Source organism: Vicugna pacos, chromosome 19 (genome assembly GCF_048564905.1).
Source record: "Vicugna pacos chromosome 19, VicPac4, whole genome shotgun sequence".
Lineage (NCBI taxonomy): Eukaryota > Metazoa > Chordata > Mammalia > Artiodactyla > Camelidae > Vicugna > Vicugna pacos.
In genome coordinates this window covers 12,461,854-12,484,615 of record NC_133005.1, presented here as the reverse complement: position 1 = coordinate 12,484,615, position 22,762 = coordinate 12,461,854, and the positions used below count along the sequence as shown (strand labels likewise).

Sequence of the window (22,762 nt, the reverse complement as noted above, 5' to 3'; positions counted from 1 at the left end):
TATACAAATATATGAACAATTTTTATTGCAATTTAAATATCTTTGTGGTATTTACATTATGTAGCTATAAAAAATACGTGAAATAAAATGATTTGACTTTTCTTTTCTTTTCAATAAGCAAAACAAAATAAAATAGAAAAGAAAAAAGTTTTGAGGGAGTAGAAATAATTTTATTTCTGTGGAATCAATTCTGTATAATAGGTTTTTTGTCATGCTGTTAAACAGCATATAAAATTGATAGGTTGTGACATACTGGAAATGAGGAAACAGTGGAGACATACTACCTCTAATGCAGTCATTTTGTTACCAAGTCCAAACTCGTTCTGCTTGCTGCATGACAGGCCAATAAATCGGGAGATGAGATGTTGGAGTAAGGAATAGTGACTTTATTTGAAAAGACGGCAGACCCAGAAAATGGCATATTGATATGCAGTAGAACTCACTTCCCCAAGGCAGAATTCAGTCTCTTTTTATACTAAAAAGCGGCGGGGATGTGTTTGGTTGTTGCAAACTTCTTGCTGTACGAATTGTTTGTCCTTGGAATCCTTTGTTCCTGCAGCTGTCCATCTGGGTCAAATTAAGGTGCCCCCGTAAAACCTCCAAATAAAAGAAAGGTTATTATCTATTTTGCAACTTACCATCTGTACATAAGTGTAGGAGAGCTAATATCCTTAAAGATCAGAGCCCGGAGAATAGGCTGTCCTGGATGTTTCAGGCTAAAGGCAACTTTTTTTACAAAAGGTGCAGAGATAGCAAGTCGGAGCCTAGAAAACAAGGTACAGGTTTAAAGCCAAACGAACACATCTAACAAGGAGTCAAATTTGTTCTTTTCTATTACAATTTCTTTTTCTACCTCATAAATAATTTTAGTAAGAAACATGAGCAATTTTTTAATTTTTGCTTCTTAATAACGGACCACAACTACACTTTAGTGAGCAGGGATGCTCTGCGTGCCTTGGGGTCACAGCAAACTCTTGTTGGGGGTGGCCGACCCCACAACATGCCTCATACCCCGTGAGTGTTGGTGAGGGTCCCCCTAACCAGGGGCTCTCTTCAGGAACCACCATATGGGTATTGACCACTGGAGACCTCTTTTTCAGCTGCAGGAAATTTTTTCAGATTTTGTGATGGGAAAATCACTCCAGCTAGGGATAATCAGGGAATAAAGGAAGAGGAAAAGGGCTTGAAGTAGAGTAGAAGGACAGAAGATCAGGGAACCTGGGGGCTTGGCAGTGGGGCCTCGGGAGAGAGAGAAGCAGAGGTGTGGAGGGTCCCGGCTACGGAACCAGCTCCTGCAACTTTCCCCGCACCCAAGCCACACAGCTTTTAATTGGGCCCAGGACTCCCTCCTGTCTGGATGTCACCCTGGGCAGAACTTTGAGAATCGAAGCTAAGGGGTGGTCAACACTCACCTAGGGGGTCACTGAGGACTTAGCTCAAGTCCACATTGACTTTCCCAGTCATGTGCCTTCACCTGTTCTTTATCTCAGGATCTGAGAAGCAGGAGCAAGGAACTCATGGAGAGACCCAGGAAGATATCTGACTGTGTTAAGAGACGACAGTCACAGCGACACGTGGAGCGAAGACACTTGCAGTAAAGTAAAATAACTTCACAACTATTGCATCAGAGCTGCAGGTTTGAGAGAGCCTAAGCCTGTCTCAGAGTTCAGGGGACAAGAGGAAAGGAATGGTAAAATTAACACTGACAATTGAAATTTTGTTAAAAAGAATGCTACTGTTAATTGTATCACTTGAATGTATGCAGGTGTTTTTCTATGAGCATTCATAAGTTCACAAAACCCCACCAGCCACTCTTGCTCCCATCTGGTGTGGGCTTTCTCAAGAACAGTGCCCTTCCTGCTTGGGTGGGCCACGCTGCTGGTCCTCGCCTGGGGCCGGACTGCTACAGGAAACTGAGTCCCCGAGGCAAGGCCTGGGATACATGACAGGAACATCTGTGCTCATGGCTGAGGGCCTCCGTTTCCCCCTGCAGTGTAAGAATGCCGGTGACTCAGTTAGAAGCATGCATCCAAGCCATCCTTCTGTGTCATCACCATCTAGAAGCGGTGCCTGAATCTTCTGAATTTCTGCAGAATGTGGTTTACAATCACCTTGAACAAGTGTGTGTGTGTCCTCTTTCAAGTGTAGGAATTACTGCCGTTTTCCTGGAACTTACTCACCACTAGTCCATCTGATTTTTCTGTGCTAGGATTCAGTATAGCCTGCTAATAACTCTGCAGTCAGATCTTGAAACCCTGATGAAGAGGATTATTTATTTTCTTTCCTTATATGATAGTATTTTACTTTCAAAATTCTGAGTTTTCTGTTCTTGGAGGAATTTTTTTAGGGTTTGGAGAAACAACTTTGCTCTTACCATCTTTGTGACCTGTTACTATATGCGTCTCACCTGTCTTCTGTCACTTGTGAGGCGGTTCAATTTGTGACCCTGTCCGGGTTGTTCATGTTATAAAACATAAAATCTGTAAAAGTACAGAACCCTTTTACTCCGGAGACATTCCACAAATAATCCTTTAATCTGGGTGTGGTTTTAACAAGACACAATCATTAGAACATATACTTGCAGGTTGCCAGTGCAAAATCCCCAAATGAATAGTCTAGCTCAACATCTAAAATCTTTCTTATCTTCCTTGAATATTTATGGATAAGTGAAGCAGTTTGCTAAGAACTCAAGACCAGGTTTAGGATACAGGCTGATGTAGCTCAGCAGGTCCTCCCAAGCTGATGCTCTGCCAAAGAGTGGGGCTGAGGGGAGAGGGCGTGCCCTGCCCTCCATGAGCTGACAGTTTCATGGCAAACACCTTCACCAGGTGAAGAAATTGGAGTTTCTTCTATGAACAGTGGGTCTGAAAAGAGTCCAAAAAGCGTGGGAGTGACACAATCCCATTTGTCTCAAGTAGGGGAGAGTGGCTGTGGGGCCACTTGGGAGACTCATGTGTCCAGGTGGGCAGTGTTGGTGGCTTCCACTTGAGCGGTAGGATAGTGGGTAAAAGCGAACAGATTGAAGGCATGTTTAGATGGTAAAAAGAAAGAATTAAAGCTGTCTGTGAATGTAGGATGGAGTAAGGCCCAGGTTTCTGGGTGGATTAATGAGTTAAATGATGGTCCTGCTGTGTTCTGAGGAGGGAAAGCTGCAGAGGGATTTCTGGGGGAAAACTGATGTGTTCAGCTGTGGGTAAAGTTAAAAGTTGTTAGATGTGTGGTCTGGGAGCTCAGGTGAGAGCCAGTAGTGAGTAGGGAGAGGGGAGAGAGACTTTCAAATAATTTTATCTTGTGAACATACATATAAGGATGAGTAATGACACACTTAACCCCTCTATATTCTGGATTTAAAACCCAGTAACATTTTGCTATATTGATTGCAGGGTTTCTTAAATTTTTTAATAGAAATAAAATAAATAGAAACAAAATAGTGGAGTTAATGAATATCTTAGAGTTGATATGTGTCCTTGTATGTATTTTGATTTCTCATCTGTTTATAAACATAATCTACAAAAAGTTAACTTGTTAGAATAAGAGTTAAACAGAGGGACATGACACACTCTGTTGGGGGTTGAAGATGATTTCTTGGGCAAATTATGTAGCCTCACTTTGCCTTTGTTGCATCTTCTGTGAATGCCCCCGGGCCCCTCGTCACAGCTGATTTCCTAGAATAGATGTTGGGAGGGAGGCTGCTGAAGGGAGTAAGAGGTGGCAACTTCTAGGAACAAAGAAGACAGAGACAAAAACAGATTAAAACCGAGAAACTGAGTCCTAATACCCTCAAAGAAGAAATAATCCCGCAGTGTTTTGAGCCACTTAGCGTAAGGGAAACAAAACCACGTGGATCCAAATCTCTTGAGCATATGAATATTGTGGGTGGGAGGGTGTCATCAGAAAAGGGTTGAGAAGAGGCTTTTTGGTTTCCCTTAACGTTTTCAGTAAGAATGGGGCACAGAAGCGAAAACCACCCGCTTCACAGTAGAAGGTGTTGTTTTGTGCGAAACTGACCAAAGTTTGGAAACCAGTCATCAGTGGTGCTGGGAAATGAAGAGGCTTCTTGATTGGGTGGGGCACTTGCTGTGACTTCCAGGTGACCTACTGGCTGGGGGCTGTGAGGCGGGCAGTAGGTTTGCAGTGTGACCTGGGCATAATCCCTGGCTCTGAGGCTGCTGGTCTGACTAGCAGACCTGGGCAGATGCAGTCCTATTGGGGCATCTCGCGATGTGGCCTGGGACACCTGCCGTGCTGAGGGCGAGAGGAGGGATCCCCTAAGGGGGTGTCCCTGTGAAGAGTAGAAACGTCCTCCTGCAGGGGAGGAAGAGCCTCTGAGCAGCGGGCCGGATGCACAGGCAAGAGCAGCCTGAGCACGGAGATTTCGGGGACCTGGAAGTCATTAAGTGGCCCGAACAGCCTTGTTCCTGAGAAACTGGAGGGAAAAGATGCTGCAACTGCAGGCTAATTTCAGACCCTGTGGTGGGTCATGAGTGATAGGAAAGAACTGGTCAGGCAGGCATGAGAGAGCCCTGTGGTTGTCCCAGTTGGGGTGTCACACCAGAGGGAGGAGCAGAGTTATAGACTTTGTCACTTTTTATCTGTGTGACATTGAGCAATATCACCCCACCTCTCTCTATATATATCTTCATCTGTAAAGTGACAGAGTGACAACTCGTGTCATCAGAAGGCTTAGTTTAGCTCTGATCCTCTTTGTCCAGTCCTGTCAGTGCTGCCCTGCAAGGTTCTGTAGCGGCTGCTCTTGCCCTGCGATGGGAGGGCATAAAAGGGCTTTGTAGCACCCGAGGGCAGGAAGGGGTTGCTTTAAAAGCAGACATGTAGCCTCCTGCATCTGCAGACCTACAGGCAGTTTGTTTTATGGTCGTGGAGAGGACTTTGGAGGTCTTAGCATCGTTTTAAGACTTGTTTTCCCTTGGGGACCTGATTTGCCTTTGCAGATTAATGTTGAAGATTTGGGCTTCTGGCAAAGCTGTTTTCAGAGATGGGTATATATGTAACATATAGTATAAAATAAAAGGTTTTATTTAATATTTGGGACTTTGCAGCTGTAGGGAACAGCTCTGTTGGCCTGGTTTCCACGGAGGACACTAGCAGTCGTCAGAGCGTGCGGGAGGGCAGGCAGCCTGCAGTGCTGCTGCTGGGGATTCTCCCCAGCAGGACGCTCTGCTGAGTTCACTCTTCTATGAATTTGGTTGCCAGAGGAGCAGACAGCAAAGTAATGAGTTCTGGTGGGATTGTATAATGACAGGAAGAAAGAGGGAGCCGTAGTTCTTTGGGACTACTACACTCTTTTGGTTCCTGATCCAGTGTGTCCCATTACAGAATTGATGAGTTGTGTCTATTCTGGGACTTGATTGAAATAAACGTGCAGCCTGAATGTTAAGAGTTATGTTTAATTTGTCGGGAGGCCTCGAGCCAGGATGACCGCCTCTCAGATCACACTGAGGGACTGCTCCCAAGAGTAGGGGAGAAGCTAGGATTATATAGGAGCTTTACAACAAAGACCAGGTAGTCGGAACAATAAAACATTGCTTGTTATCTAAAGAAAGCCAGGTATCTCACGTTCAAGAATTTAATGCTTTTCAATATATGGGAGGAAGCCAACATTTGGGCTGACTGTATATATACTTTAGACAAGCACCTAGCTATCTAGGGCCAGTAATCTGTCCTTTCTTTTTCTGAGTCTGCTCAGAGGGCACCGTTGTGAGTGGCTGCAGGCCTGTCTTCACTGGGGGGTGGCGGCAGCCGCTGATGACTTGGTTTCAGCATTCTTTGTTTAGTGACATGGTTGCAATATTTTCATTCACTTTGTAGTATTTTCATTCACAGAAAATTATGATATTACCCTGATTATGGATAATCTGGAAGCTTGGAATGGAACCGAGATGGAATTACTGCAGGTAACTTCTACTTTAATAAGCCATGTGTAAACATGAACACGGAGGAAGCATACAGAAGGATTCGGTGTTGAATGGGAAGGGTTTCTGCACGTTACAGGAGTAGGCAAGGCAGAATTCCTCTTCTTTGTGGGCAGGTATGTGAGTCCAACTTTCCTTTCCGAAGTGCTTTCTGAGAACTGTTTATGGTAATGAACCAACATTGAGAAAATGTGACACACATTGCATTTAAGAGCTGTCCGGCTTCAAACTTGGGTATTGGACAGGTGGAATTCATAGGCAGTGGTCAGATGGGACAGAGATGGAGCCCAGGCCTGGGCCCATATTCAGGTTGAAATCGCCATTTACTCACCATAGCGCCTTGGACTAGAATGTAACCTCTCTTAAACTGATGGTGAATCTGTGAAATGGGCATGATAATATTCGTTACTTCCTGGGATTGTTGTAAGTTCTGAAGAGTATTATAGCACACATGAAGCACTTAACACACTGGCACTTAGCAGTGTACACTTTGTTCGACCACCACGCTTGGCGTGTGTCAGAGCCTTAAAGGCAGCATGTGTCTGTTTAGGATGCACTGGTAGCCCCTTGGCTTGTTTGTGAATTTGGTGATTTCCTTTAATACTTGTAACTCTGTGTGCCATGGGCAGTTATTTTTATGGACAGATGAGGAATCTCAGGGTAAAAAATACTGTGTAATTTGCCCAAAGTCAAACCATAATTTTGTGTGCAGGGGCCTTGGTTCAGCATGGGCTCCTGGGCCTTCTGCTCTCTCCGTTCAGCACCAGAGCCAGATGTGGGCTCGGCTGTTTCCCAGCCCAGAATATCCGGCAGGCCGCAAGACACACCTGGCCCTGTGCTGCTTGAGCAAAATCTCCGGAGAAGAGGCAGTTACAAAAGGGATAAACATAAAAACAGACGACAGCAAACTGTGATCAGCTCTGAGAAGGAAAGGAACACGTCTGGCCGTGCAGAGCTGGGAGCTTTCCCGTCGGGGCTGCTCTGGGGGCGCTCATCTCACCTAAACAAGCTCTGCTGCTGCACCAAGGCAGGAAGGCAGGGCGCGTGTGGCCAGGTAGACAGGGCCTCGTTGATCGTACTCATTCCCTATTAAGTGGCAGGTGTCACAGGCACTTAACTAATAAACAGATGTTGGCCATAATCATCACGCATTTTGCTTGGTAGTTTTATTGGCGCCAACTTTGTGAGGAGGTCATTGAATCTGGGGAGTTTGCTGCATGCCCGTGATTACCATGGATATACCCCCACTGGTCTTTCAACCTAGACTGGTGTGGCTGTCATGTCCCAGCCCTGTGAATGGCATCGTGTAGCTTCTCCCAAGTGGCCCAAATGACTGACATTGATATGCTTAATTCGTAGGAAATGGTGTGTGACAATAAGAGAAAAAGTTAGTAAGAAATTGGAAAATTAGAAAATAAACAATTCTTCCACTGCTGGGGGATCGTACCCTGTGTCACTCACCCCACTCATTGCCTGTCACCTCCTCCCTGAGGACTCTGTGTTCAGAAGCCACTCTGAGCCTTTGAAGAACATTTTGCCTCATGACACTGTTGACTAGGTCCTGCGACCTCTCTGTCCCTGGTTAACTCTCTCTTCAAAGCCATTTAAATTTCTTGCAGGCTCCTCAGCTCAAATATAAGAATAGCCCCTTTAAACTTCTTGATGCAGCTCCTTAATGAAGATCTTGGGAAGGAAACCTAGCCAAAACCTGGGAGGTATTCACATAGTGAATGTAACTTGAGCATTTTTTGACGTTCAGAATCAGAGCGGTGGGAGACACAGGAAGGCTTTTTTAAGTTAGAAAGTGGAAAGAGAAAGGACTCAGGATGTTTGAGACTGAAACATCTTGGTCCCAGCCAGCAAGGCACCTGCATTAAGGATGGTGTGTGGGGAGTGCAGAGTTCTCAAAAGAAAGAAGTGGTGGGATGGGAGGGGGGACATTTAGGTACTTAACTGGGGAAGGAAAAAGTTGGTTGAACAATTCATGGTTGAACAAGAGGATTGTGATATGATGTGCTTGTATTTTGGAGAGAAGGGTTTTGTGGAGCCAGGCCTAAGGAGAAATCTCTCTGACTGTAGAGTCAGCACAACAAAAAAACACAGAGAACAGGGCAGACCCCATGGCCCCTGATGGGGGAGAGGCTGCCCACCAATTGGAGACCTGGAGGCTGCTTCTGTCCCTTAGCCGGGGTCTCAGACCTCCCTTCACATCCCAGTCCTGTTGATACAAGAAAAAATATGTGGGGCATGTGAAGGGCTGTGTCCCAAGTGTGGGGGTTTGATGCTCAGATTAAAAGTAGGCACACACTCCACAGAAATAGTGTGGGCCTTCTCCGAAGAGGTCGAGAGAGTGGTTCCTGGGAGGTGGCTCTGTGTTGCTCCTTTTCTTGGGCTTTGTGGTTTCATATGCTAACAAGTAGAAAGACCAGCCTTAGGGCAAGGGCCTGGGATTCCAGGGAGTTGGCCATTTCCCACCCTTTGACCTTTTGTGGCTAGCCTTGTGACTGCCATGGTGCCTGGGGCCGTGTTATTCACCATGTTACTATTACAATGGGTGTATAATGAAGCTCAAGATCTGCTAGAAGTTAAATCTCTTTATCCTGAGCCTCAAGGTCTATTGGGGGTTGAATTCTTCACCATTTTGATGTTAATTGCTGTGGTCTTTCTTGAATGGCTTGCTCTGCCCCCTTCCATCCTGTCTCACTGTGATGACACAGAGAGAGCAAAGGCCAGGCCCTGCGTGTGCTCCTGCATTTAACAGCGGGAGGTGTGGGGTGGGCTGAGGATTACTCTGAGTGGTGAGAAAGATGTTTCAGATTTTCCCACATGAGACATGGGGACCTGCCAGCAGCCATCGCAGATTTATCTCACGGGCATTATCGCTTGTGTTGTTACGGAAACAACAGGCCAGCCAAGAAATAAGCACCACTCAGAGGGTGGGAGTACTGAGATTTATTATGCCAGTGGGCTCAGAGTGGCTTCTTTTCCCAAGACCTGAGCACCTCCAAGACGTGCACATGAGGTTTTATAGGGTTAATTACAAGTATGGGGCTATTAGCCAATAAGGCTCAAACAACAAAAAGCAAGGAATCAGTACACTGAAGCTTATCAATTTGGAACAGATCCCGTTACTGACAATTGTTGACCTTGGATTTACGAGTTAGCTTGTTAGCCCAGTAAACTGACACTGAACTTCAGATTTACAAGTTAGCCCAGCAAAACTTAGATCAGTAAACTGACACTTATCACACTTAGATATGTGACTTAGCTTGTTAGCCCAGCTGGGGTTTTCGTTCACAGTGTCACTCATCTTTTCTATTTTTCTTTGTTTTTTTAAGTATTTAATCCAAATTTAATATCAGGATTTTTTTGGAAAGAAATTTCTCTTTTTCTTTTCTTTGGGGCTCTTTTGGGGGGTAGCTAATTAGGTATATTTATCTGTTAGTGGAGGCCCTGGGGCTTGAACCCAGGACCCCGTGCACACTAAGCACACGCTCTACCACCTGCCCCATCATCTTTTTCTTTTTGCTTTAGCTGCCAAGAATCTTACAACTGAATTTCTAGTTGGCCTTTAACACTTGCCCTGACTTCATGGAATCCATTTTTATGAGTTTACCTCCCCCTGGTTTCATTTAAGTATTGAATCTCCATTTTCTCTTCACTCTCAGTTTTGCCTTTTTGCTGTTATGGTTGTTAAGCTGTGTTTAAAAAATTGTTTAATTTCTCTTTTAGCAGGAGGCTGAAGTAAATAAATATGTAAAAAAAAATCACACTTAAATGCTTTTATATATTCTAAGCTGTTTAGTAGTTAATTTAAAACCGAATTGAATATTAAAGGGATAACATTTTTAAATAATTTTTTAATTTTTTATAAAGACATAGCTGATTTAAAATATATGTTTCAGGTGTACAATAGATGCTCCATTTATAGTTACTGTAAAACATTGTCTGTATTCCCTGTGTTGTAAGATACATCCCTCTAGAGTGTTTACATTACATGCTGCAGTTTGTATAAGAAATTTGGGTAACGCAGAGTCTGGGACGTGGCTGTGGCTGACCCAGGTTCACGCAAACCCTGCCTGTCAAAGCTCAGACCTTCACTCCTGTCTGCAGGGGAGCAAGTGGAGGCAGCTCTCATCAACGCTGGCACCACCCTCTGAGTGGCAGTGACAGCAGTGACTGTGTGTGGACGTGAAAATTGTTCTTCCAAGAGTTTTACATGCTTTTCTGCATGTAATAATTAAAGCCCTCCTGTGAGGAAGCGTTTTAAGTTTTTAATGAATAATACATTTTATTTTGATATTGATAGACTTCAAAACTCCAGAAAATTTACAGGAGTAGTACAATAAATGCTTAGATACAGTTCACCTTAAAGGGCACTATTTGCCCTTTTGTGACGGGCTTATTTTAGCATACATTCTCAAGGTTCATTCATATTGTAGCCTGAATCAGTACTTTATTCTTTTTGTTTGATAATATCCTTTTCCTTTTTTTTCGTTTTTGGTATTTCTAAAAATATTTTCATTGAAGTCTAGTCAGTTTATAGTGTTGCATCAGTTTCTTGTATACAGCACAACACTTCAGTTAAATAGGAACATACCTGTATTCATTTTCATATTCTTTTTAAACATAAGTTACTATAAGTTATTAAATATATTCTCCTGTGCTATACAGTATAAACTTGCTGTTTATTGTATACATACTCAGCATCTGCAAATCTTGAACTCCCAATTTATTCCTTCCCACACCCTCTCCCCTCTGGTAACCATAGTTTGGTTTCTATGTCTCTGTGTCTGTTTCTGTTCTGTAGATAAGTTTATCTTTTTGTTTCTTTGTTTTTGTTTTTTTTGTTTTTTTGTTTTTTTTTTTTAGATTCCACATGTGAGCGATCTCATATGGTATTTTTCTTTCTCTTTCTGGCTTATTTCACTTAGAATGACATTCTCCAGGTCCATTCATATTGCTGCAAATGGCATTATTTTATTATTATTTTATGGCTGAATAGTAGTCTATTGGACATATATACTACAACCTCTTTATCCAGTCGTCTGTCAGTGGACATTTAGGTTGTTTCCATGTCTTGATATTGTAAATAGTGCTGCTGTGAACATTGGGCTGAAAGTGTCTTTTTCAATTACGGTTCCTTATGGATATATGCCCTGGAGTGGGATTGCTGTGTCATCTGGGAGGTCAAGGTTTTGTCTTTTGAGGAACCTCTATACAGTTTTCCACAATGGCTCCACCGAACTGCATTCCCGCCACAGTGTAGGAGTGTTCCCAATTCTCCACAGCCTCTCCAGCATTTAGTGTCTATGAACTTCTGAATGATGGCTATTCTGACTGGTGAAAGGTGATACTTGATTGCAGTTTTGATTTGCATTTCTCTGATAATGATATTGAGCATTTTTTCATGTGCCTATTGCCCATTTGTATGTCTTCATTGGAGAAATGTTTCTTTAGGTCTTCTGCCCATTTTTGGATTGAATTGTTTGTTTTTCTTTTTTATCAAGTGTAAAAGCTGTTTACATATTCTGGGAATTAAGCCCTTGTCACTTTCATTTAATGCAACTATTTTCTCCCATTCCATAGGTTGTCTTTTTGCTTTAATTTTTGTTTTCTTTTCTGTGCAAAAGCTTGTAAGTTTAATTAGAACCCACTTGTATATTTTTGCTTGTATTTCTATTGCTTGAGTAGACTGCTCTAGGAAAACATTGTTGAGATATATGTCAGATGTTTTGCCTATGTCTTCTTCTAAGAGTTTTATAGTGTCTTGTCTACATGTTTAAGTCTTTAAGTCATTTTGAATTCATTTTTTTGTATGTTGTGAGGGAGTAGTCTAACTTCATTGATTTACATGCAGCTGTGCAGTTTTCCCTGCACCATTTGCTGAAGAGGCTGTCTTTACTCCATTGTATGTTCTCACCTCCTTTGTCAAAGATTCAATTACCAAAAGTTTGTGGGACTATTCTTGGTAATTTTGTTTATCCATTCATTGATGGATGGATATTTTTAGTGACTTTTAGCTACTCTGAATGATACTGCTATGAATATTGATGTGCAAGTTTTTGTGAGAATACATTTCCATTCTGTTGGCTGTACAGTTGGCCCACCATATCTGTAGTTTCCACTTCATGGATCCAGATGGCTGATTGCAAAGGGACTCGAATATCCTTGGATTATGGTATCCAGGGTGGGGGGGTTCCTGAAACAAACCCCCCGAGGACACTGAAGGATGACTCTTCATGTAGGAGTGGAATTGCTCAGCCACATAACTCTAACCTTTTGAGGAAACATCGGGCTTTTCCAAAGAAGCTGCACCATTGCCCCTTTCCAATGGCTTCATATTGAGGGTTCCCATTTCTCAGCCTCCTGACTGACACTTGTTATTGTCGATGTTTTGATTATAACCATCCTAGTGAGTTTAAAATGAGATCTCATTTTGATTTTGATTTCGTTAGTGATGATGAGCATCTTTTCAGATGCTTATTGGCCAATTGCGTATCTATTTAAATCCTTGGCAAATTAAAAAATTGGGTCGATTATCTTTGTATTGTTCAGTTGTAAGCATTTGTTTTATATCCTGGATACTAGTCTCTTATTAGATATATGCTTTGCAAGATTTTTCTCCTATTCTGCAGATTGTCATTTCACTTTAATTTTTTTAAACATTAAAACAATTTCTTTATAGGGGAGGTAATTAGATTTATTCATTTTGTTTTTCTTCCTTAGCACGCACCCTATCACTTGAGCTACCCATTTCCCCTTTCATTTCACACTCTTGATGATGTCCTTTGTAACAAATGATTTTAATTTGATGAAGTCCATTTTATCTATTTTGTTTTATCACTTGTGCTCTTGGTATTGTATCTAGGAAGCCATAGCCTATCCTATGACCACAAAGATTCATACTATGTCTTCTTTTAGAAAGTTCATACATTTAGTTTTTACGTTTCTGTCTGTGATCCATTTTGAATTAATATTTATTTTTAATATAAAATATGGTGTCCAGATTCCAGATTCATTGTTTTGCCTTCAGATACCCAGGTGTCTCTGCTCCATTTGTTGAATAGACTATACTTTCAATGGAGTGTTGTTGGCACATTTCTGGAAAACTGACTGTAAATGTAAGTTTCCCCCAGGATTTTTTATTGTGTCTCATAGATTTCTGCATCCAAACTTATGACAGAAGCATAATGACTTGAGTGCTATAGATTTGTTGTAACCTTTGAGTGATTCCTCCAAATTTGCTCTTCTTTTTCAAGATTGTTTTGGCTGACCTGGGTCCCTTGCTTTCAATATGAATTTTGGGATCAGTTTTTCAATTTTTGCAAAGAAGTCAGCTGGAATTTTGATAGGGATTCCATTAAATATGTAGATTACTTTGGGGAGTCTTAACATTTTTAACAATATATTCTACCATTGCATGATCATGGGATGCCTTCCATATATGAAGATATTTTAAATTTTTTTTGGTGATACTTCAAAATATTCAATGTACAAATCTTGTAAAATTTTGTTAAATGTATCTCTCATTTTATTTTTTATGCTGTTGTAAATGGAAAGGCTGAGCTTCCTAAGGGTGGGACTATATATATCAATTTATTTATTTCTAGGATTCCTACACAGCAAGTACCCTAGCTTTATATTTGCTACATTGATCTATCCACAATTCTTCCCACTCCCGTGTCATAAGGAACCAAGACCCAGCTTAAGCCATCTGAATACCTATGTGGAAGTGAGAAATGAGACCTTTGGGTGGGGTTTGTGTAGATGATACTGAGGTCTTATTCAGGATGGCTTCATCTTAATTTCTTTTAAACAATCCTTTCAGAGTATATAGTCAGATACATTAGGAAAATGCCCTTTTGATGTGCAGAGGAGCTAAGACTATAATTTTCAAATAATTTCTAGTGAGAGTGTTGTACTTGAAACATAATTTGCATCAATCTTTGAAGATTTATGTTTCAGGAGCTTTGAGGGAATAATACCTGTCTTTATTCAATAACTACAACTAAATGCTCAAGCAACATGTAAGAGTTTGAGCAAACTGCTCCCGCCCCGTAGTGCTGGTTGGTTGCAGCTGTAACTGGAGTCAGCGCTTACCTCGCCCAGTACACTTGTGCTGATCTGCTCAAAACGGTTCGTCCAACAGTTTGTCGGTAGTCTTTTAGACAAAGCCATAAAGCATTGATTGAAGGTTGCTGGAATGTAATCTATTCTTATTAATATTAAGTAAGCACATATTGAGTACTTACTGTATGTTGGGAATTGTCCCTCAGCCTCACATGAATATTACTTCTAATAAAACCTCTCATATTTCCCTGTTATTTGCACTTTACAGATAAGGAGACTGAGGATTAGGTCTTCTCTCTTTTGGGGGGAGCTCATTATCAATGATGGGAAGTTGTAAGGAAAAAGATATTGATTCATCCAGAGAAAATATTTTTCTGAGATTCAGTATTGAAGAAGGTAACCACTGAAGAGGGTGATCATTGTTTGAGTGAGACGAGCCCCGGGTTGTACGGAGACAGCATCCCTGTCCTGGACGCTGCACGTGTAGAGCTGCGTGGTGGGTGAGGCGGCGCGGCCGCGCAGGGAAAGCGGATGCCGGGCCGTTGGGCTGTGCTCAGGCCCGGTGGGGCTTTCTCCTAAGAGCAGTGGACCATCATTGACAGATTTTAAGTAGGGGAGTGTGGTGCTCTCGTAGATCACTTTTGTTTTGTAGAATGCTTAGAAACATTTAGAAGGCTCGGCAGGAGGTGATGTGATGAGTCAGAGTAGGGTGGCTGCGAGGTGTAGCAGTGTTCAATTTTCAAGTGATTTTCAGTCCCAGGTTTGTGGCTCAGTAGCCGTGTCACTTTGGATGATACACCCAAGGAAGTGAAACAATTTATCTAATCAATAGAAGCAGTGATGTACCGACCTCCCAGGACTGCTGTGTAGATCCAGTGAGATAACGTGTGCACAGTGTGCAACATGGTCCCCAGCACAGAGTCAGTGCTGATGGAGTGCCAGTGAGTACCTGGTAGGACAGGTGTGGGTGGTGGATCTCGTTGACTGAGGAAATTTGTCCCTGAAGGAGGGGTATTGTCACATCTGTGAGTGATTGGCCTGAGCTGGGAGAGGCAGGGAGACCTTGCCCCCGACCAGGGGCCCTGGGAAGGATGGCTATGGGAGGAGCACCATGAAGTTAGCTCTTTGCAGGTGGAGTTGGAGGTGCCCTTGAGATATCTAAGTGCAGTGTCACAATCACAGAAGTGGTCTGGTCCCGGGCTGTGCATTTTCCTATAATCTCAATCCCTGAGGATGCCGAGATATTGATCTCTGAAAGTGAAGACATACTTTACAGGACAAGTGAATAGTAATAACATCTCTCATCAAAGCTCACATCTCTTTACTCATCACTCACTTTGCTAATTGGGTACTTACAGAACACACTTCACTGTCCTCCCCTGGGCTCAGGCTCCACAGAAAAGAGCTGGTGAGACTCCCTCTTTTCCAGAAGAAGACACATTTAGCTGGTAGACATCTATACCTCGTCAGACTTAGAATTTTAGGTTGTTGATTTAATTCTATTTTCTGTTGGTCATCTCCTGACAGGAGAGATGTTTTACCTCGTGGTCAGGTTTCAATTAGCTGTTACTGAGAATTGCTAGTCTGATCCATAGTGTATTTATTCTATTAACTTTATAGAGTACTTATCATTTTTCTTTCTTTGCTCTTTAATTTTGTTTGCCCCTTCAATTTTCTATCCTGTTTGGGGCCTTATTTTATTTTTTAATTAAAAAATGTCTATTAGCAGTTAACAAAACAAAAGCAAAGAAAAAATGCACATGATAGCTAAATTTAGAAAATATCTTGTGTGTTTTCTGTCTCAGCAATGGAGGGTTCTAGAAACTCGTGGAAAGCTTCATTACATAAGTTCCTTTAAATTCTGATTAAGAAATAAAACCTTCCTTCCTCATCTTTCAAGCTGCACAGCTAATTGTCAAGAAAGTGAGGGGAAATTCTCAGAAGCCAAGACAAACCAGAAAGCAGGGATTCTGGGAGATACATGAGCCTTAGAAGCCCTGGGGTGCCGGTTGGCTCCTGAACTGAGTTTCAGTTGCCCTGGCAGGAGGGCAGGAGGTGAGCCTGTGGCCTCTCACACTGGGAGTTGGAAGGCTGTTCTTATGTAAGGCCAAGCACATCCTAAGAATCCTGCTTTATAAAAGGTTGAATTAGAAAGAAAAGAATAAAAGCATTCCTCAAGGCAAGGAAGTAAGGAAAGTAAAATTTTTTGGAAGCGGGAAAAAATAACATATCCAAAGTAAGGATTTAGTTTAAAGCTGTTCTGGCATAAGAGTGACCACAAACCCCTGGCAGAAAATCACAGCTCCTCCCGGAAAGAGAAGGTGTGTTTTGAATGAATCAGTGGACAGCCATTCTGAAAAAGGCCTCCAGAGTCTTCTGGATCAAGATACTGGACTCAAACACCTCCCTTCCATGGTCTCATTTAAATAACCAGAAAGGTTTTAAAGAAAAGAAGCCATAATCATAGTTATATTTATTGACATTACTTTATGCTAGGAATTCAAAGGTGACTATGGAGATGTCTCCTCTTTTATGGACCTTACTTTCTATTTGACATAGTTGGGGAACTTGATGGAGGGTGGTGTTAGTATGTTGCAGTTAGCCAGGAGAGGAGTTTAAGAAAGCAGTGAAGGGTTGGTGACATTTTTAGCTGAGGACAGTCCTGTTCAGTTGGCTTGTAATTACAGGCTCGTTGAGTTGTCACTGGAGGGAGTTAATCTTAAGGAATTTGGACTTAACTCAGGCCTCTTCAGAATGGACAAGTGAACCTGGAGAAAGACAGTCAAATCTGTGCAGACATTGAAGTTCACTTCAACATGCGGTATCCCTGAGCCAAAGATAGGACTAGTAGGTAGCACTTCTTGAGGACAGAGGAGTGGTTTTTAAGGTTCTTCAAGAATGAATCCCAAGGTACCGGGATGGCAAGTTGTCAAACTGTGACTTTGCTCTTTGGACGGTGTATCCACCAAGGGTATTGGCCGTTTATAAGTTTCCATTACTCTTTAATACATGTCAGGTTATGAGGATGTGGGCATAAACGTTTCACACCTTGTCAAGGTGACTCTGGGTACCTGCCTAGAAGCATGGGCACAGTTGCGGCTGCATCATACATCTTGCCGCACATCCCGCTCGCCGGCTCCGTGATCACGGCAGAGTGGTTCCTTATTGAGCTGTCCATCTCCTCTGTGACATCGTAACCAAACAAAAGACTGGAGAGTATTAGCTTGGCTTTTTTCTTTTCTATCATTCCCTTCAAATGATGATGACTGATAGTGGACCCAGTTACGTTTGCAGATGATTTACAAGTAGGGCTGTCAGTACAAACCTTGTAATCCCCGCTGTGTGATCTAGAGAAGAAAGTTACACTCTTTCCAAATTGTTTTGATGCACTTATGTGGGAAATTGGTATACGTTTGAATATGTATTTCATCTCTGAATCATCATGGCTAGAGATGAATGCTTGTAGACATGGAATGTGTTTTCTGCATTTGAACTGTATGGTCCCCTAAATTCTCCCCAGCTTTTTAAAGTCATCACTGGAGTGCTACCTCCAGAGTGTCGCAAAGCATCCAACACTGCCTGCTCTTCGGACACTGTAAGTTTCCAAGTTGGAGAAGGCTGCTGGCTGGTGAGGCATTCTCTCGCACATCTCTGGTTGGTTGATGTGAGCTGAGAACACAAGGATTGGCAGACAGTAACTAACCACGATCACGTACATTTCTGGAACACTCATGGAGGATTTTACACCTATGCTAGTGGAATACGTTATTTCATTTAGTTTTCCCAACAATCATAATTAGATTTTATCACCTGTATTAAAAAGGAAACTGTCAAAGCGAGTGACGTGCAGACTTTGGACTGGAACACGGGTCTTTCTGATCCCTGTCTCTGTTCCCTCCCCGGCCTATCCTTGCAAATGACCAGGAGACTCTTCCTCAGTCTTGAGCTTCCCTCTGATGTTACCGCTCTCTTTGTTTCTAAGAGAGGAAAACAAGTCTAAACTTACTTTCCAGTTGGAAATGGAATGGAGAGTTAACGTTGGAAGCCGGGAGAATCTGTCCTGTGATGAAGTGGTCTCCGAGCCACTTCCACTAGGATGTCACATCACTGTCTGGGCCCCTTGCTAAGCCTGTGCACAGGTGACAGCGCAGTTGTGCCGAGAAGTCCTCCCGGACAGCGCAGTGGGTTGGAAATGAGTTTGGGGATTTGGTTTCATTACACAAGTTCCTGAGGGCCTTGACCTGGCACTTCGAGTGGGAGCATTCCCTGTCCCACAGACTGTACTCTGGGCCTGTGCAGACCTGACGTGGCCTCAGCCTGAGTCTCAGGGCCCGTGGTGATGAGGAGCATTTTAGCCCAGGTTCTGCCGGAGGCTCTGAGACTACTGGGCTGTGGGACTTTGTCCAGGATGATAATAATTCCTCCCCGAGTTTCAGATTTCCTTGCCTGTGAGCCGGGGTAGTAGTTGTTTCTGAGATGATTGTAATGATTCAGTAACGGGCGCAGCGTGTGCTGGCAGGTAGCTGGTGCTTCAGGAGCAGAAGTCGCAGTCACTCTGTCAGCCTCTCCCTGTGCGCTCTGTGCTTTGAGAAGTTGTGTGTTTGGTGAAAGTCCCGCCCAGACCCTAGGGTCTAGATGAACTGTTGTTCCTTTATTTTCCCTTCCTTTTCCTCTTTCCCTTCTCTGTGTCCCATGTTTAGGTAGCAGATTCCTCTATTTCAGGGAATACGGGCCTTTCTAGTAAAGGGACAGGTGGAATGCGGAGAGGTGGGGCCCAGAGGGGGTCTGGAGTGTCTGCACAGCGCTGCTTCCCTGCGTTTCTGCATCCGGTCCCGTCAGTGCACTAAGTCAGCCTTCCTCTTCCTTCCTGTGTCATCGGGTCTCTGTTTTAAGGGAAAACCATTTTTACGGGTCTTTTTTCACTTACGTGTTTCATTCAGATGCTTGTTGCTTTTCTCCCTGTGCTTCAGCGTTCCGAGGAGAGAATTCAGCCGTGCAGCATCCTCTCCGAGCTCTACGAGTTGATCGGCTTCCACTGCAAGTCCACCTTCTTCAAGCGGGTGGCCCCCGTGCAGCATGCGGCCCCCGGCATCCCAGAGCCTGGCGGGAAGGCCTGCTCCCGACTCCTCCTGCAGACGCTTCCTGGCTACAGTCTGTCGCTGGACCTGCAGGACTTCAGCAAATGTGTTGGAACTAAAACATTGCTTCAGTCCCATTAACCATGCCTGGTTTGGGCCCTGCTGTCCTGCCTCATCAGGGTGAATTTTGATTCATTTAGAACAGGGCTCAGCAGACTTTTTCTGTCAAGGGCTTGGGGGTAAATATTTCAGGGTCTGAAAACCTCCTGATCTCTGGTGCAGCTGCTCAGCTCTGCTGTTCAGATGCCAGAACAGCCAGACAGTCCACACACCCACAGAGCTTTATTAACAGCAGTGGCTGGGGCTGGATTGGGTGTATGAACTGCAGTTTGTCCCCACAGCCTCCTCAATATTGACACCTGCACAAGAGTGTACATTTGTGACAATGGGTGAACCTACACTGACACGTCATCATCACCCATAGCCCATAGTTGACACTAGGATTTACACATTGTGTTGTGCACTCTGTGGATTTGGACAGATGTACAATGACATGTATCCACCATCACAGCATCATACAGAGTCGTCTGTCTTAGTGACCTTAAAATGCTCCGTGCTGCACCTCATTCATTGCTCCTTCCCCTCTAGCCTCTGGCAGCCACTGATCTTTCAGTCTCTGTGTTTTTCCCTTTCCCAGAACACCATACAGTTGGAATCAGACAGTTGCTGAAATTTCCCAGATTGGCTTCTTTCACTTGGTAATATGCATTTAAGGTTCCTCCATGTCTTTCCATTCCTTGATAACTCATTTCATTTTAACACCAAATAATAGTCCATTTTCTGACTGGACCACAGTTTATTTATCCATTCACCTACTGAAGAAGGGCTTAGTTGCTTCTGAATTCTGTTGAGTATGAATAAAGCTGCTATTAACATCTGTATGCAGATTTGTGTGTGAACATAAGTTTCCATTTCATCGAGTAAACACTAAGGAGCACAGTTGCCGGATCATATGTTATAATTACGTCTACCTCTGTAAAAAATTGCCAGACTGTCTTCCAAAGTACCTGGGCCATTTTACATTCCCACCAACAATGCATTATAATTTCTGGTGCTCCACATCCTCACCAGCATTCGGTGCTGTCAGTGTTCTGCATTTTGGCAGTTCTGACAGGTGTGCAGTGGTATCTCGCTGTTTCAGTCTGCATCCCCTTGATGACAGGTGCTGTGGAGCATCCTTCCAAAGGCTTCTTTGGCATCTAGATTTCTTCTTTGATGAGGTGTGTGTTCAGGCATTTTGCTCATTTTTTAATCAGGTTATTCATCCTTCTTGTTGAGTGTAAAGAAATTTTGGTATATTCTGGATTTCAGCCCTTTATCAGTGTGTCCCTGCCCTTCACCTGCAGCTCCAGAGTTGTCCTTTGGGTCTCAGTGGAGTGTCAGATCTTCAAAGAGGTTCCCTGTCTTCCCTCAGCCTAAATACTGTCCTTGTATTTTTCACTTTCATTGACTCATTTTGTTCTTTTTAAATAGCATTTCCCATAATTTGTAAGTACATTAAAGAGAAAAGGGCAATGATTGAACATCGCCTGCCCCACCAGGCTGTGTGCCCTGTGAGAGCAGAGGCCCTGTCCCCACTCACTGTTTCCCATGACAGCACATGGCACATGTCCATGTAAAAGTGTGTAACGTGGGGCCAAACCTGATGAGCAGCTATGACAACATGTGTTGTCTACCATTTATTGAGTAGACTTTGTTTCTGATCTTAATTATTAAATCATATGAATGAATCTTGTTTGTTTTGAAAAAATAAAACAACAAAGCACACCTCAATGTGATTGGTAATTTCTACTAAGATTTCTGACCCAGGAGGGGATGTTCACCATCATTTTGTGGAGGAGGTTGGAGAGGTAAAGTAAGAGAGTGAGATCAAATAAAGTAAAAATGATAACTGTCAGTTGGCTTTATTTTCACTGACATAAAAGTTACTTTAAACCCTATCTCAGCTGTTGTTCTGTTGTTTTAAACATTTCTCATAGAATTAAATGGAAGCCCACTAAACCCTGAAAGGGAAATTATGTGCTCAGGTCCTGAAATTTGTTTATGTCTATTTCTTGAGATGCACATTTCCCTGCTGGTTACAGAAATTCGAGGCGGGAACACAACAGTGCACTGTGTGTGTCTGCCAGCTTCACGGGCTGCTCAGTGTCATTTTCATTTTCTTGTGTTGCAGTTTAGGACGGCTTTCCATGAGATATATTGCTCAGCCTTTTCCTGAATGAAGGATTGAATTTTCCTCAGGAAATCTTATGAAAGAGAGTCACAAGGCACATGGGTTTCCCATAAAGGAATAGTTGATGTAATAAACTCTCACTATGGTGAACTTTTTTAATACAAGCCAGTTGAAAATTTTATCACTAGGTCATATGGCACAAATCCGTCTTAAGGAAAAAGATTCAAATTTTATAGAAGAAGCAGTTTGAATCAAGTAGATATTATGATTTGTACACTATTTGTTGTTAGAACTTATTCTCAGTCTTATCATAATTGTCTGTGGTAGGAACTGGATCATTATTTATTTGTAAAAATAAAATCCACTAGGTGCTATTTGCCCCATTCTTGATGCGGCAGTGCTGTGGTTAGTTAAGTTGGGCCATTTAGGAATCTTAGCTAGGTTTTCCGGACATTGATTTCAGCCTCTTTATCTTTTCTACAATCTCTTCTTTTGTGTCGGCCTTTGGTCTTTTGACAACGTGGAAATACTGCACGGATCTGCCTTTCCCTTTTTTCCTGTCTTTGTGGGAAAAGATTTCTGTAAGACAGACTACTAGGATATTAAGGATTTTGTGTGGGGTAAGTTTGGTCAGTTCTAAGGATTTCAATTAATACATATTAATACTTGTTATTCAGCTAATGGCAATAAAATTATAAGCTAACTTAAGTACACATCAGTAAGTATAGTACAATAAGCCCATCATCCTGATTAAGGAATTCACAAACTTTTCCATATTTCCTTTATTCAGACCTTTGTTCTTTTATTTGTCCTTTGTTGAAGTATTTGACAGCAAATCCAAGAAGACATCTCATTTTACCCTTTGAACTCAAGTAGGCATGTCTGAAAAATGAGGGCCTTTTCATTAATCAGGTTTTTCCATTTGACCAATGTGCTTGTTAAGTACCAGCTGTATCAGGCATCTCACTAGGCATTAGGGATCCTTGGGGCAATGAGACAGTCCTCACTCCCAAGGAAGTTAAGGGCTGATGGAAAAAATCAACACAGGAGCTTGGGTGCCTCACTTTAGGTCCCTGCTGAGTGACACCAATTGGACAAATTTGTGCACAAAACAGTAGGATTCATAGAAGGTACTGGTCAGACTTGTAGGGCAAACCGTGAGAGAGGCGGTCAGCAGGGCTACAAGAGGAGGAATCATTTGATAAGAATCTGAAATCCTTACTGCCAACCTTTCTACCAAGCCCCCAGGGTCCATCACACACAACCCTGTGCTGTAACTGTTTTTGATTCCAGTTACCACATCTCCTTCAGGAAGGATTTTAAGGTGGAAAATATTTAAAATCCGTAATTGTTGCCAGAAGGGACATAGAACAAGGAACATGTAAACAACACAAATGTCCTTCAGCACATGACTGGATAAAGACGAGCTGATACATATATACAATGGA

General features: G+C 42.8%; 1 protein-coding gene across 4 annotated transcripts; it reads left to right on the top strand.

Moving 5' to 3' along the window:
- Positions 1-1,558: 1,558 nt before the first annotated feature.
- On the top strand, positions 1,559-19,493 carry LOC140687382 (trafficking protein particle complex subunit 9-like). Of its 4 annotated transcripts, none has more exons than XM_072943817.1 (3): positions 1,559-1,690; positions 5,842-5,912; positions 18,974-19,493. In XM_072943817.1, the coding sequence occupies exons 2-3, from the start codon at positions 5,865-5,867 to the stop codon at positions 19,220-19,222; spliced, it is 297 nt and encodes a 98-aa protein (XP_072799918.1). In that variant the 5' UTR covers positions 1,559-1,690; positions 5,842-5,864; the 3' UTR covers positions 19,223-19,493. The 4 variants fall into 4 exon arrangements, with proteins under 4 accessions (XP_072799918.1, XP_072799916.1, XP_072799919.1 ...); XM_072943818.1 differs by lacking the exon at positions 1,559-1,690 and adding an exon at positions 2,101-2,120; XM_072943815.1 differs by lacking the exons at positions 1,559-1,690; positions 5,842-5,912 and adding an exon at positions 1,734-2,120.
- The last annotated feature ends 3,269 nt before the right edge of the window (positions 19,494-22,762 follow it).

Coding starts and splice junctions, on each gene's coding strand:
- LOC140687382 (XM_072943815.1), top strand. CDS start 2,001: ATGCCGGTGACTCAGTTAGAAGCATGCATCCAAGCCATCCTTCTGTGT. Junction 2,121..18,973: donor TTTACAATCACCTTGAACAA/GTGTGTGTGTGT, acceptor CCTGTGCTTCAG/CGTTCCGAGGAGAGAATTCA.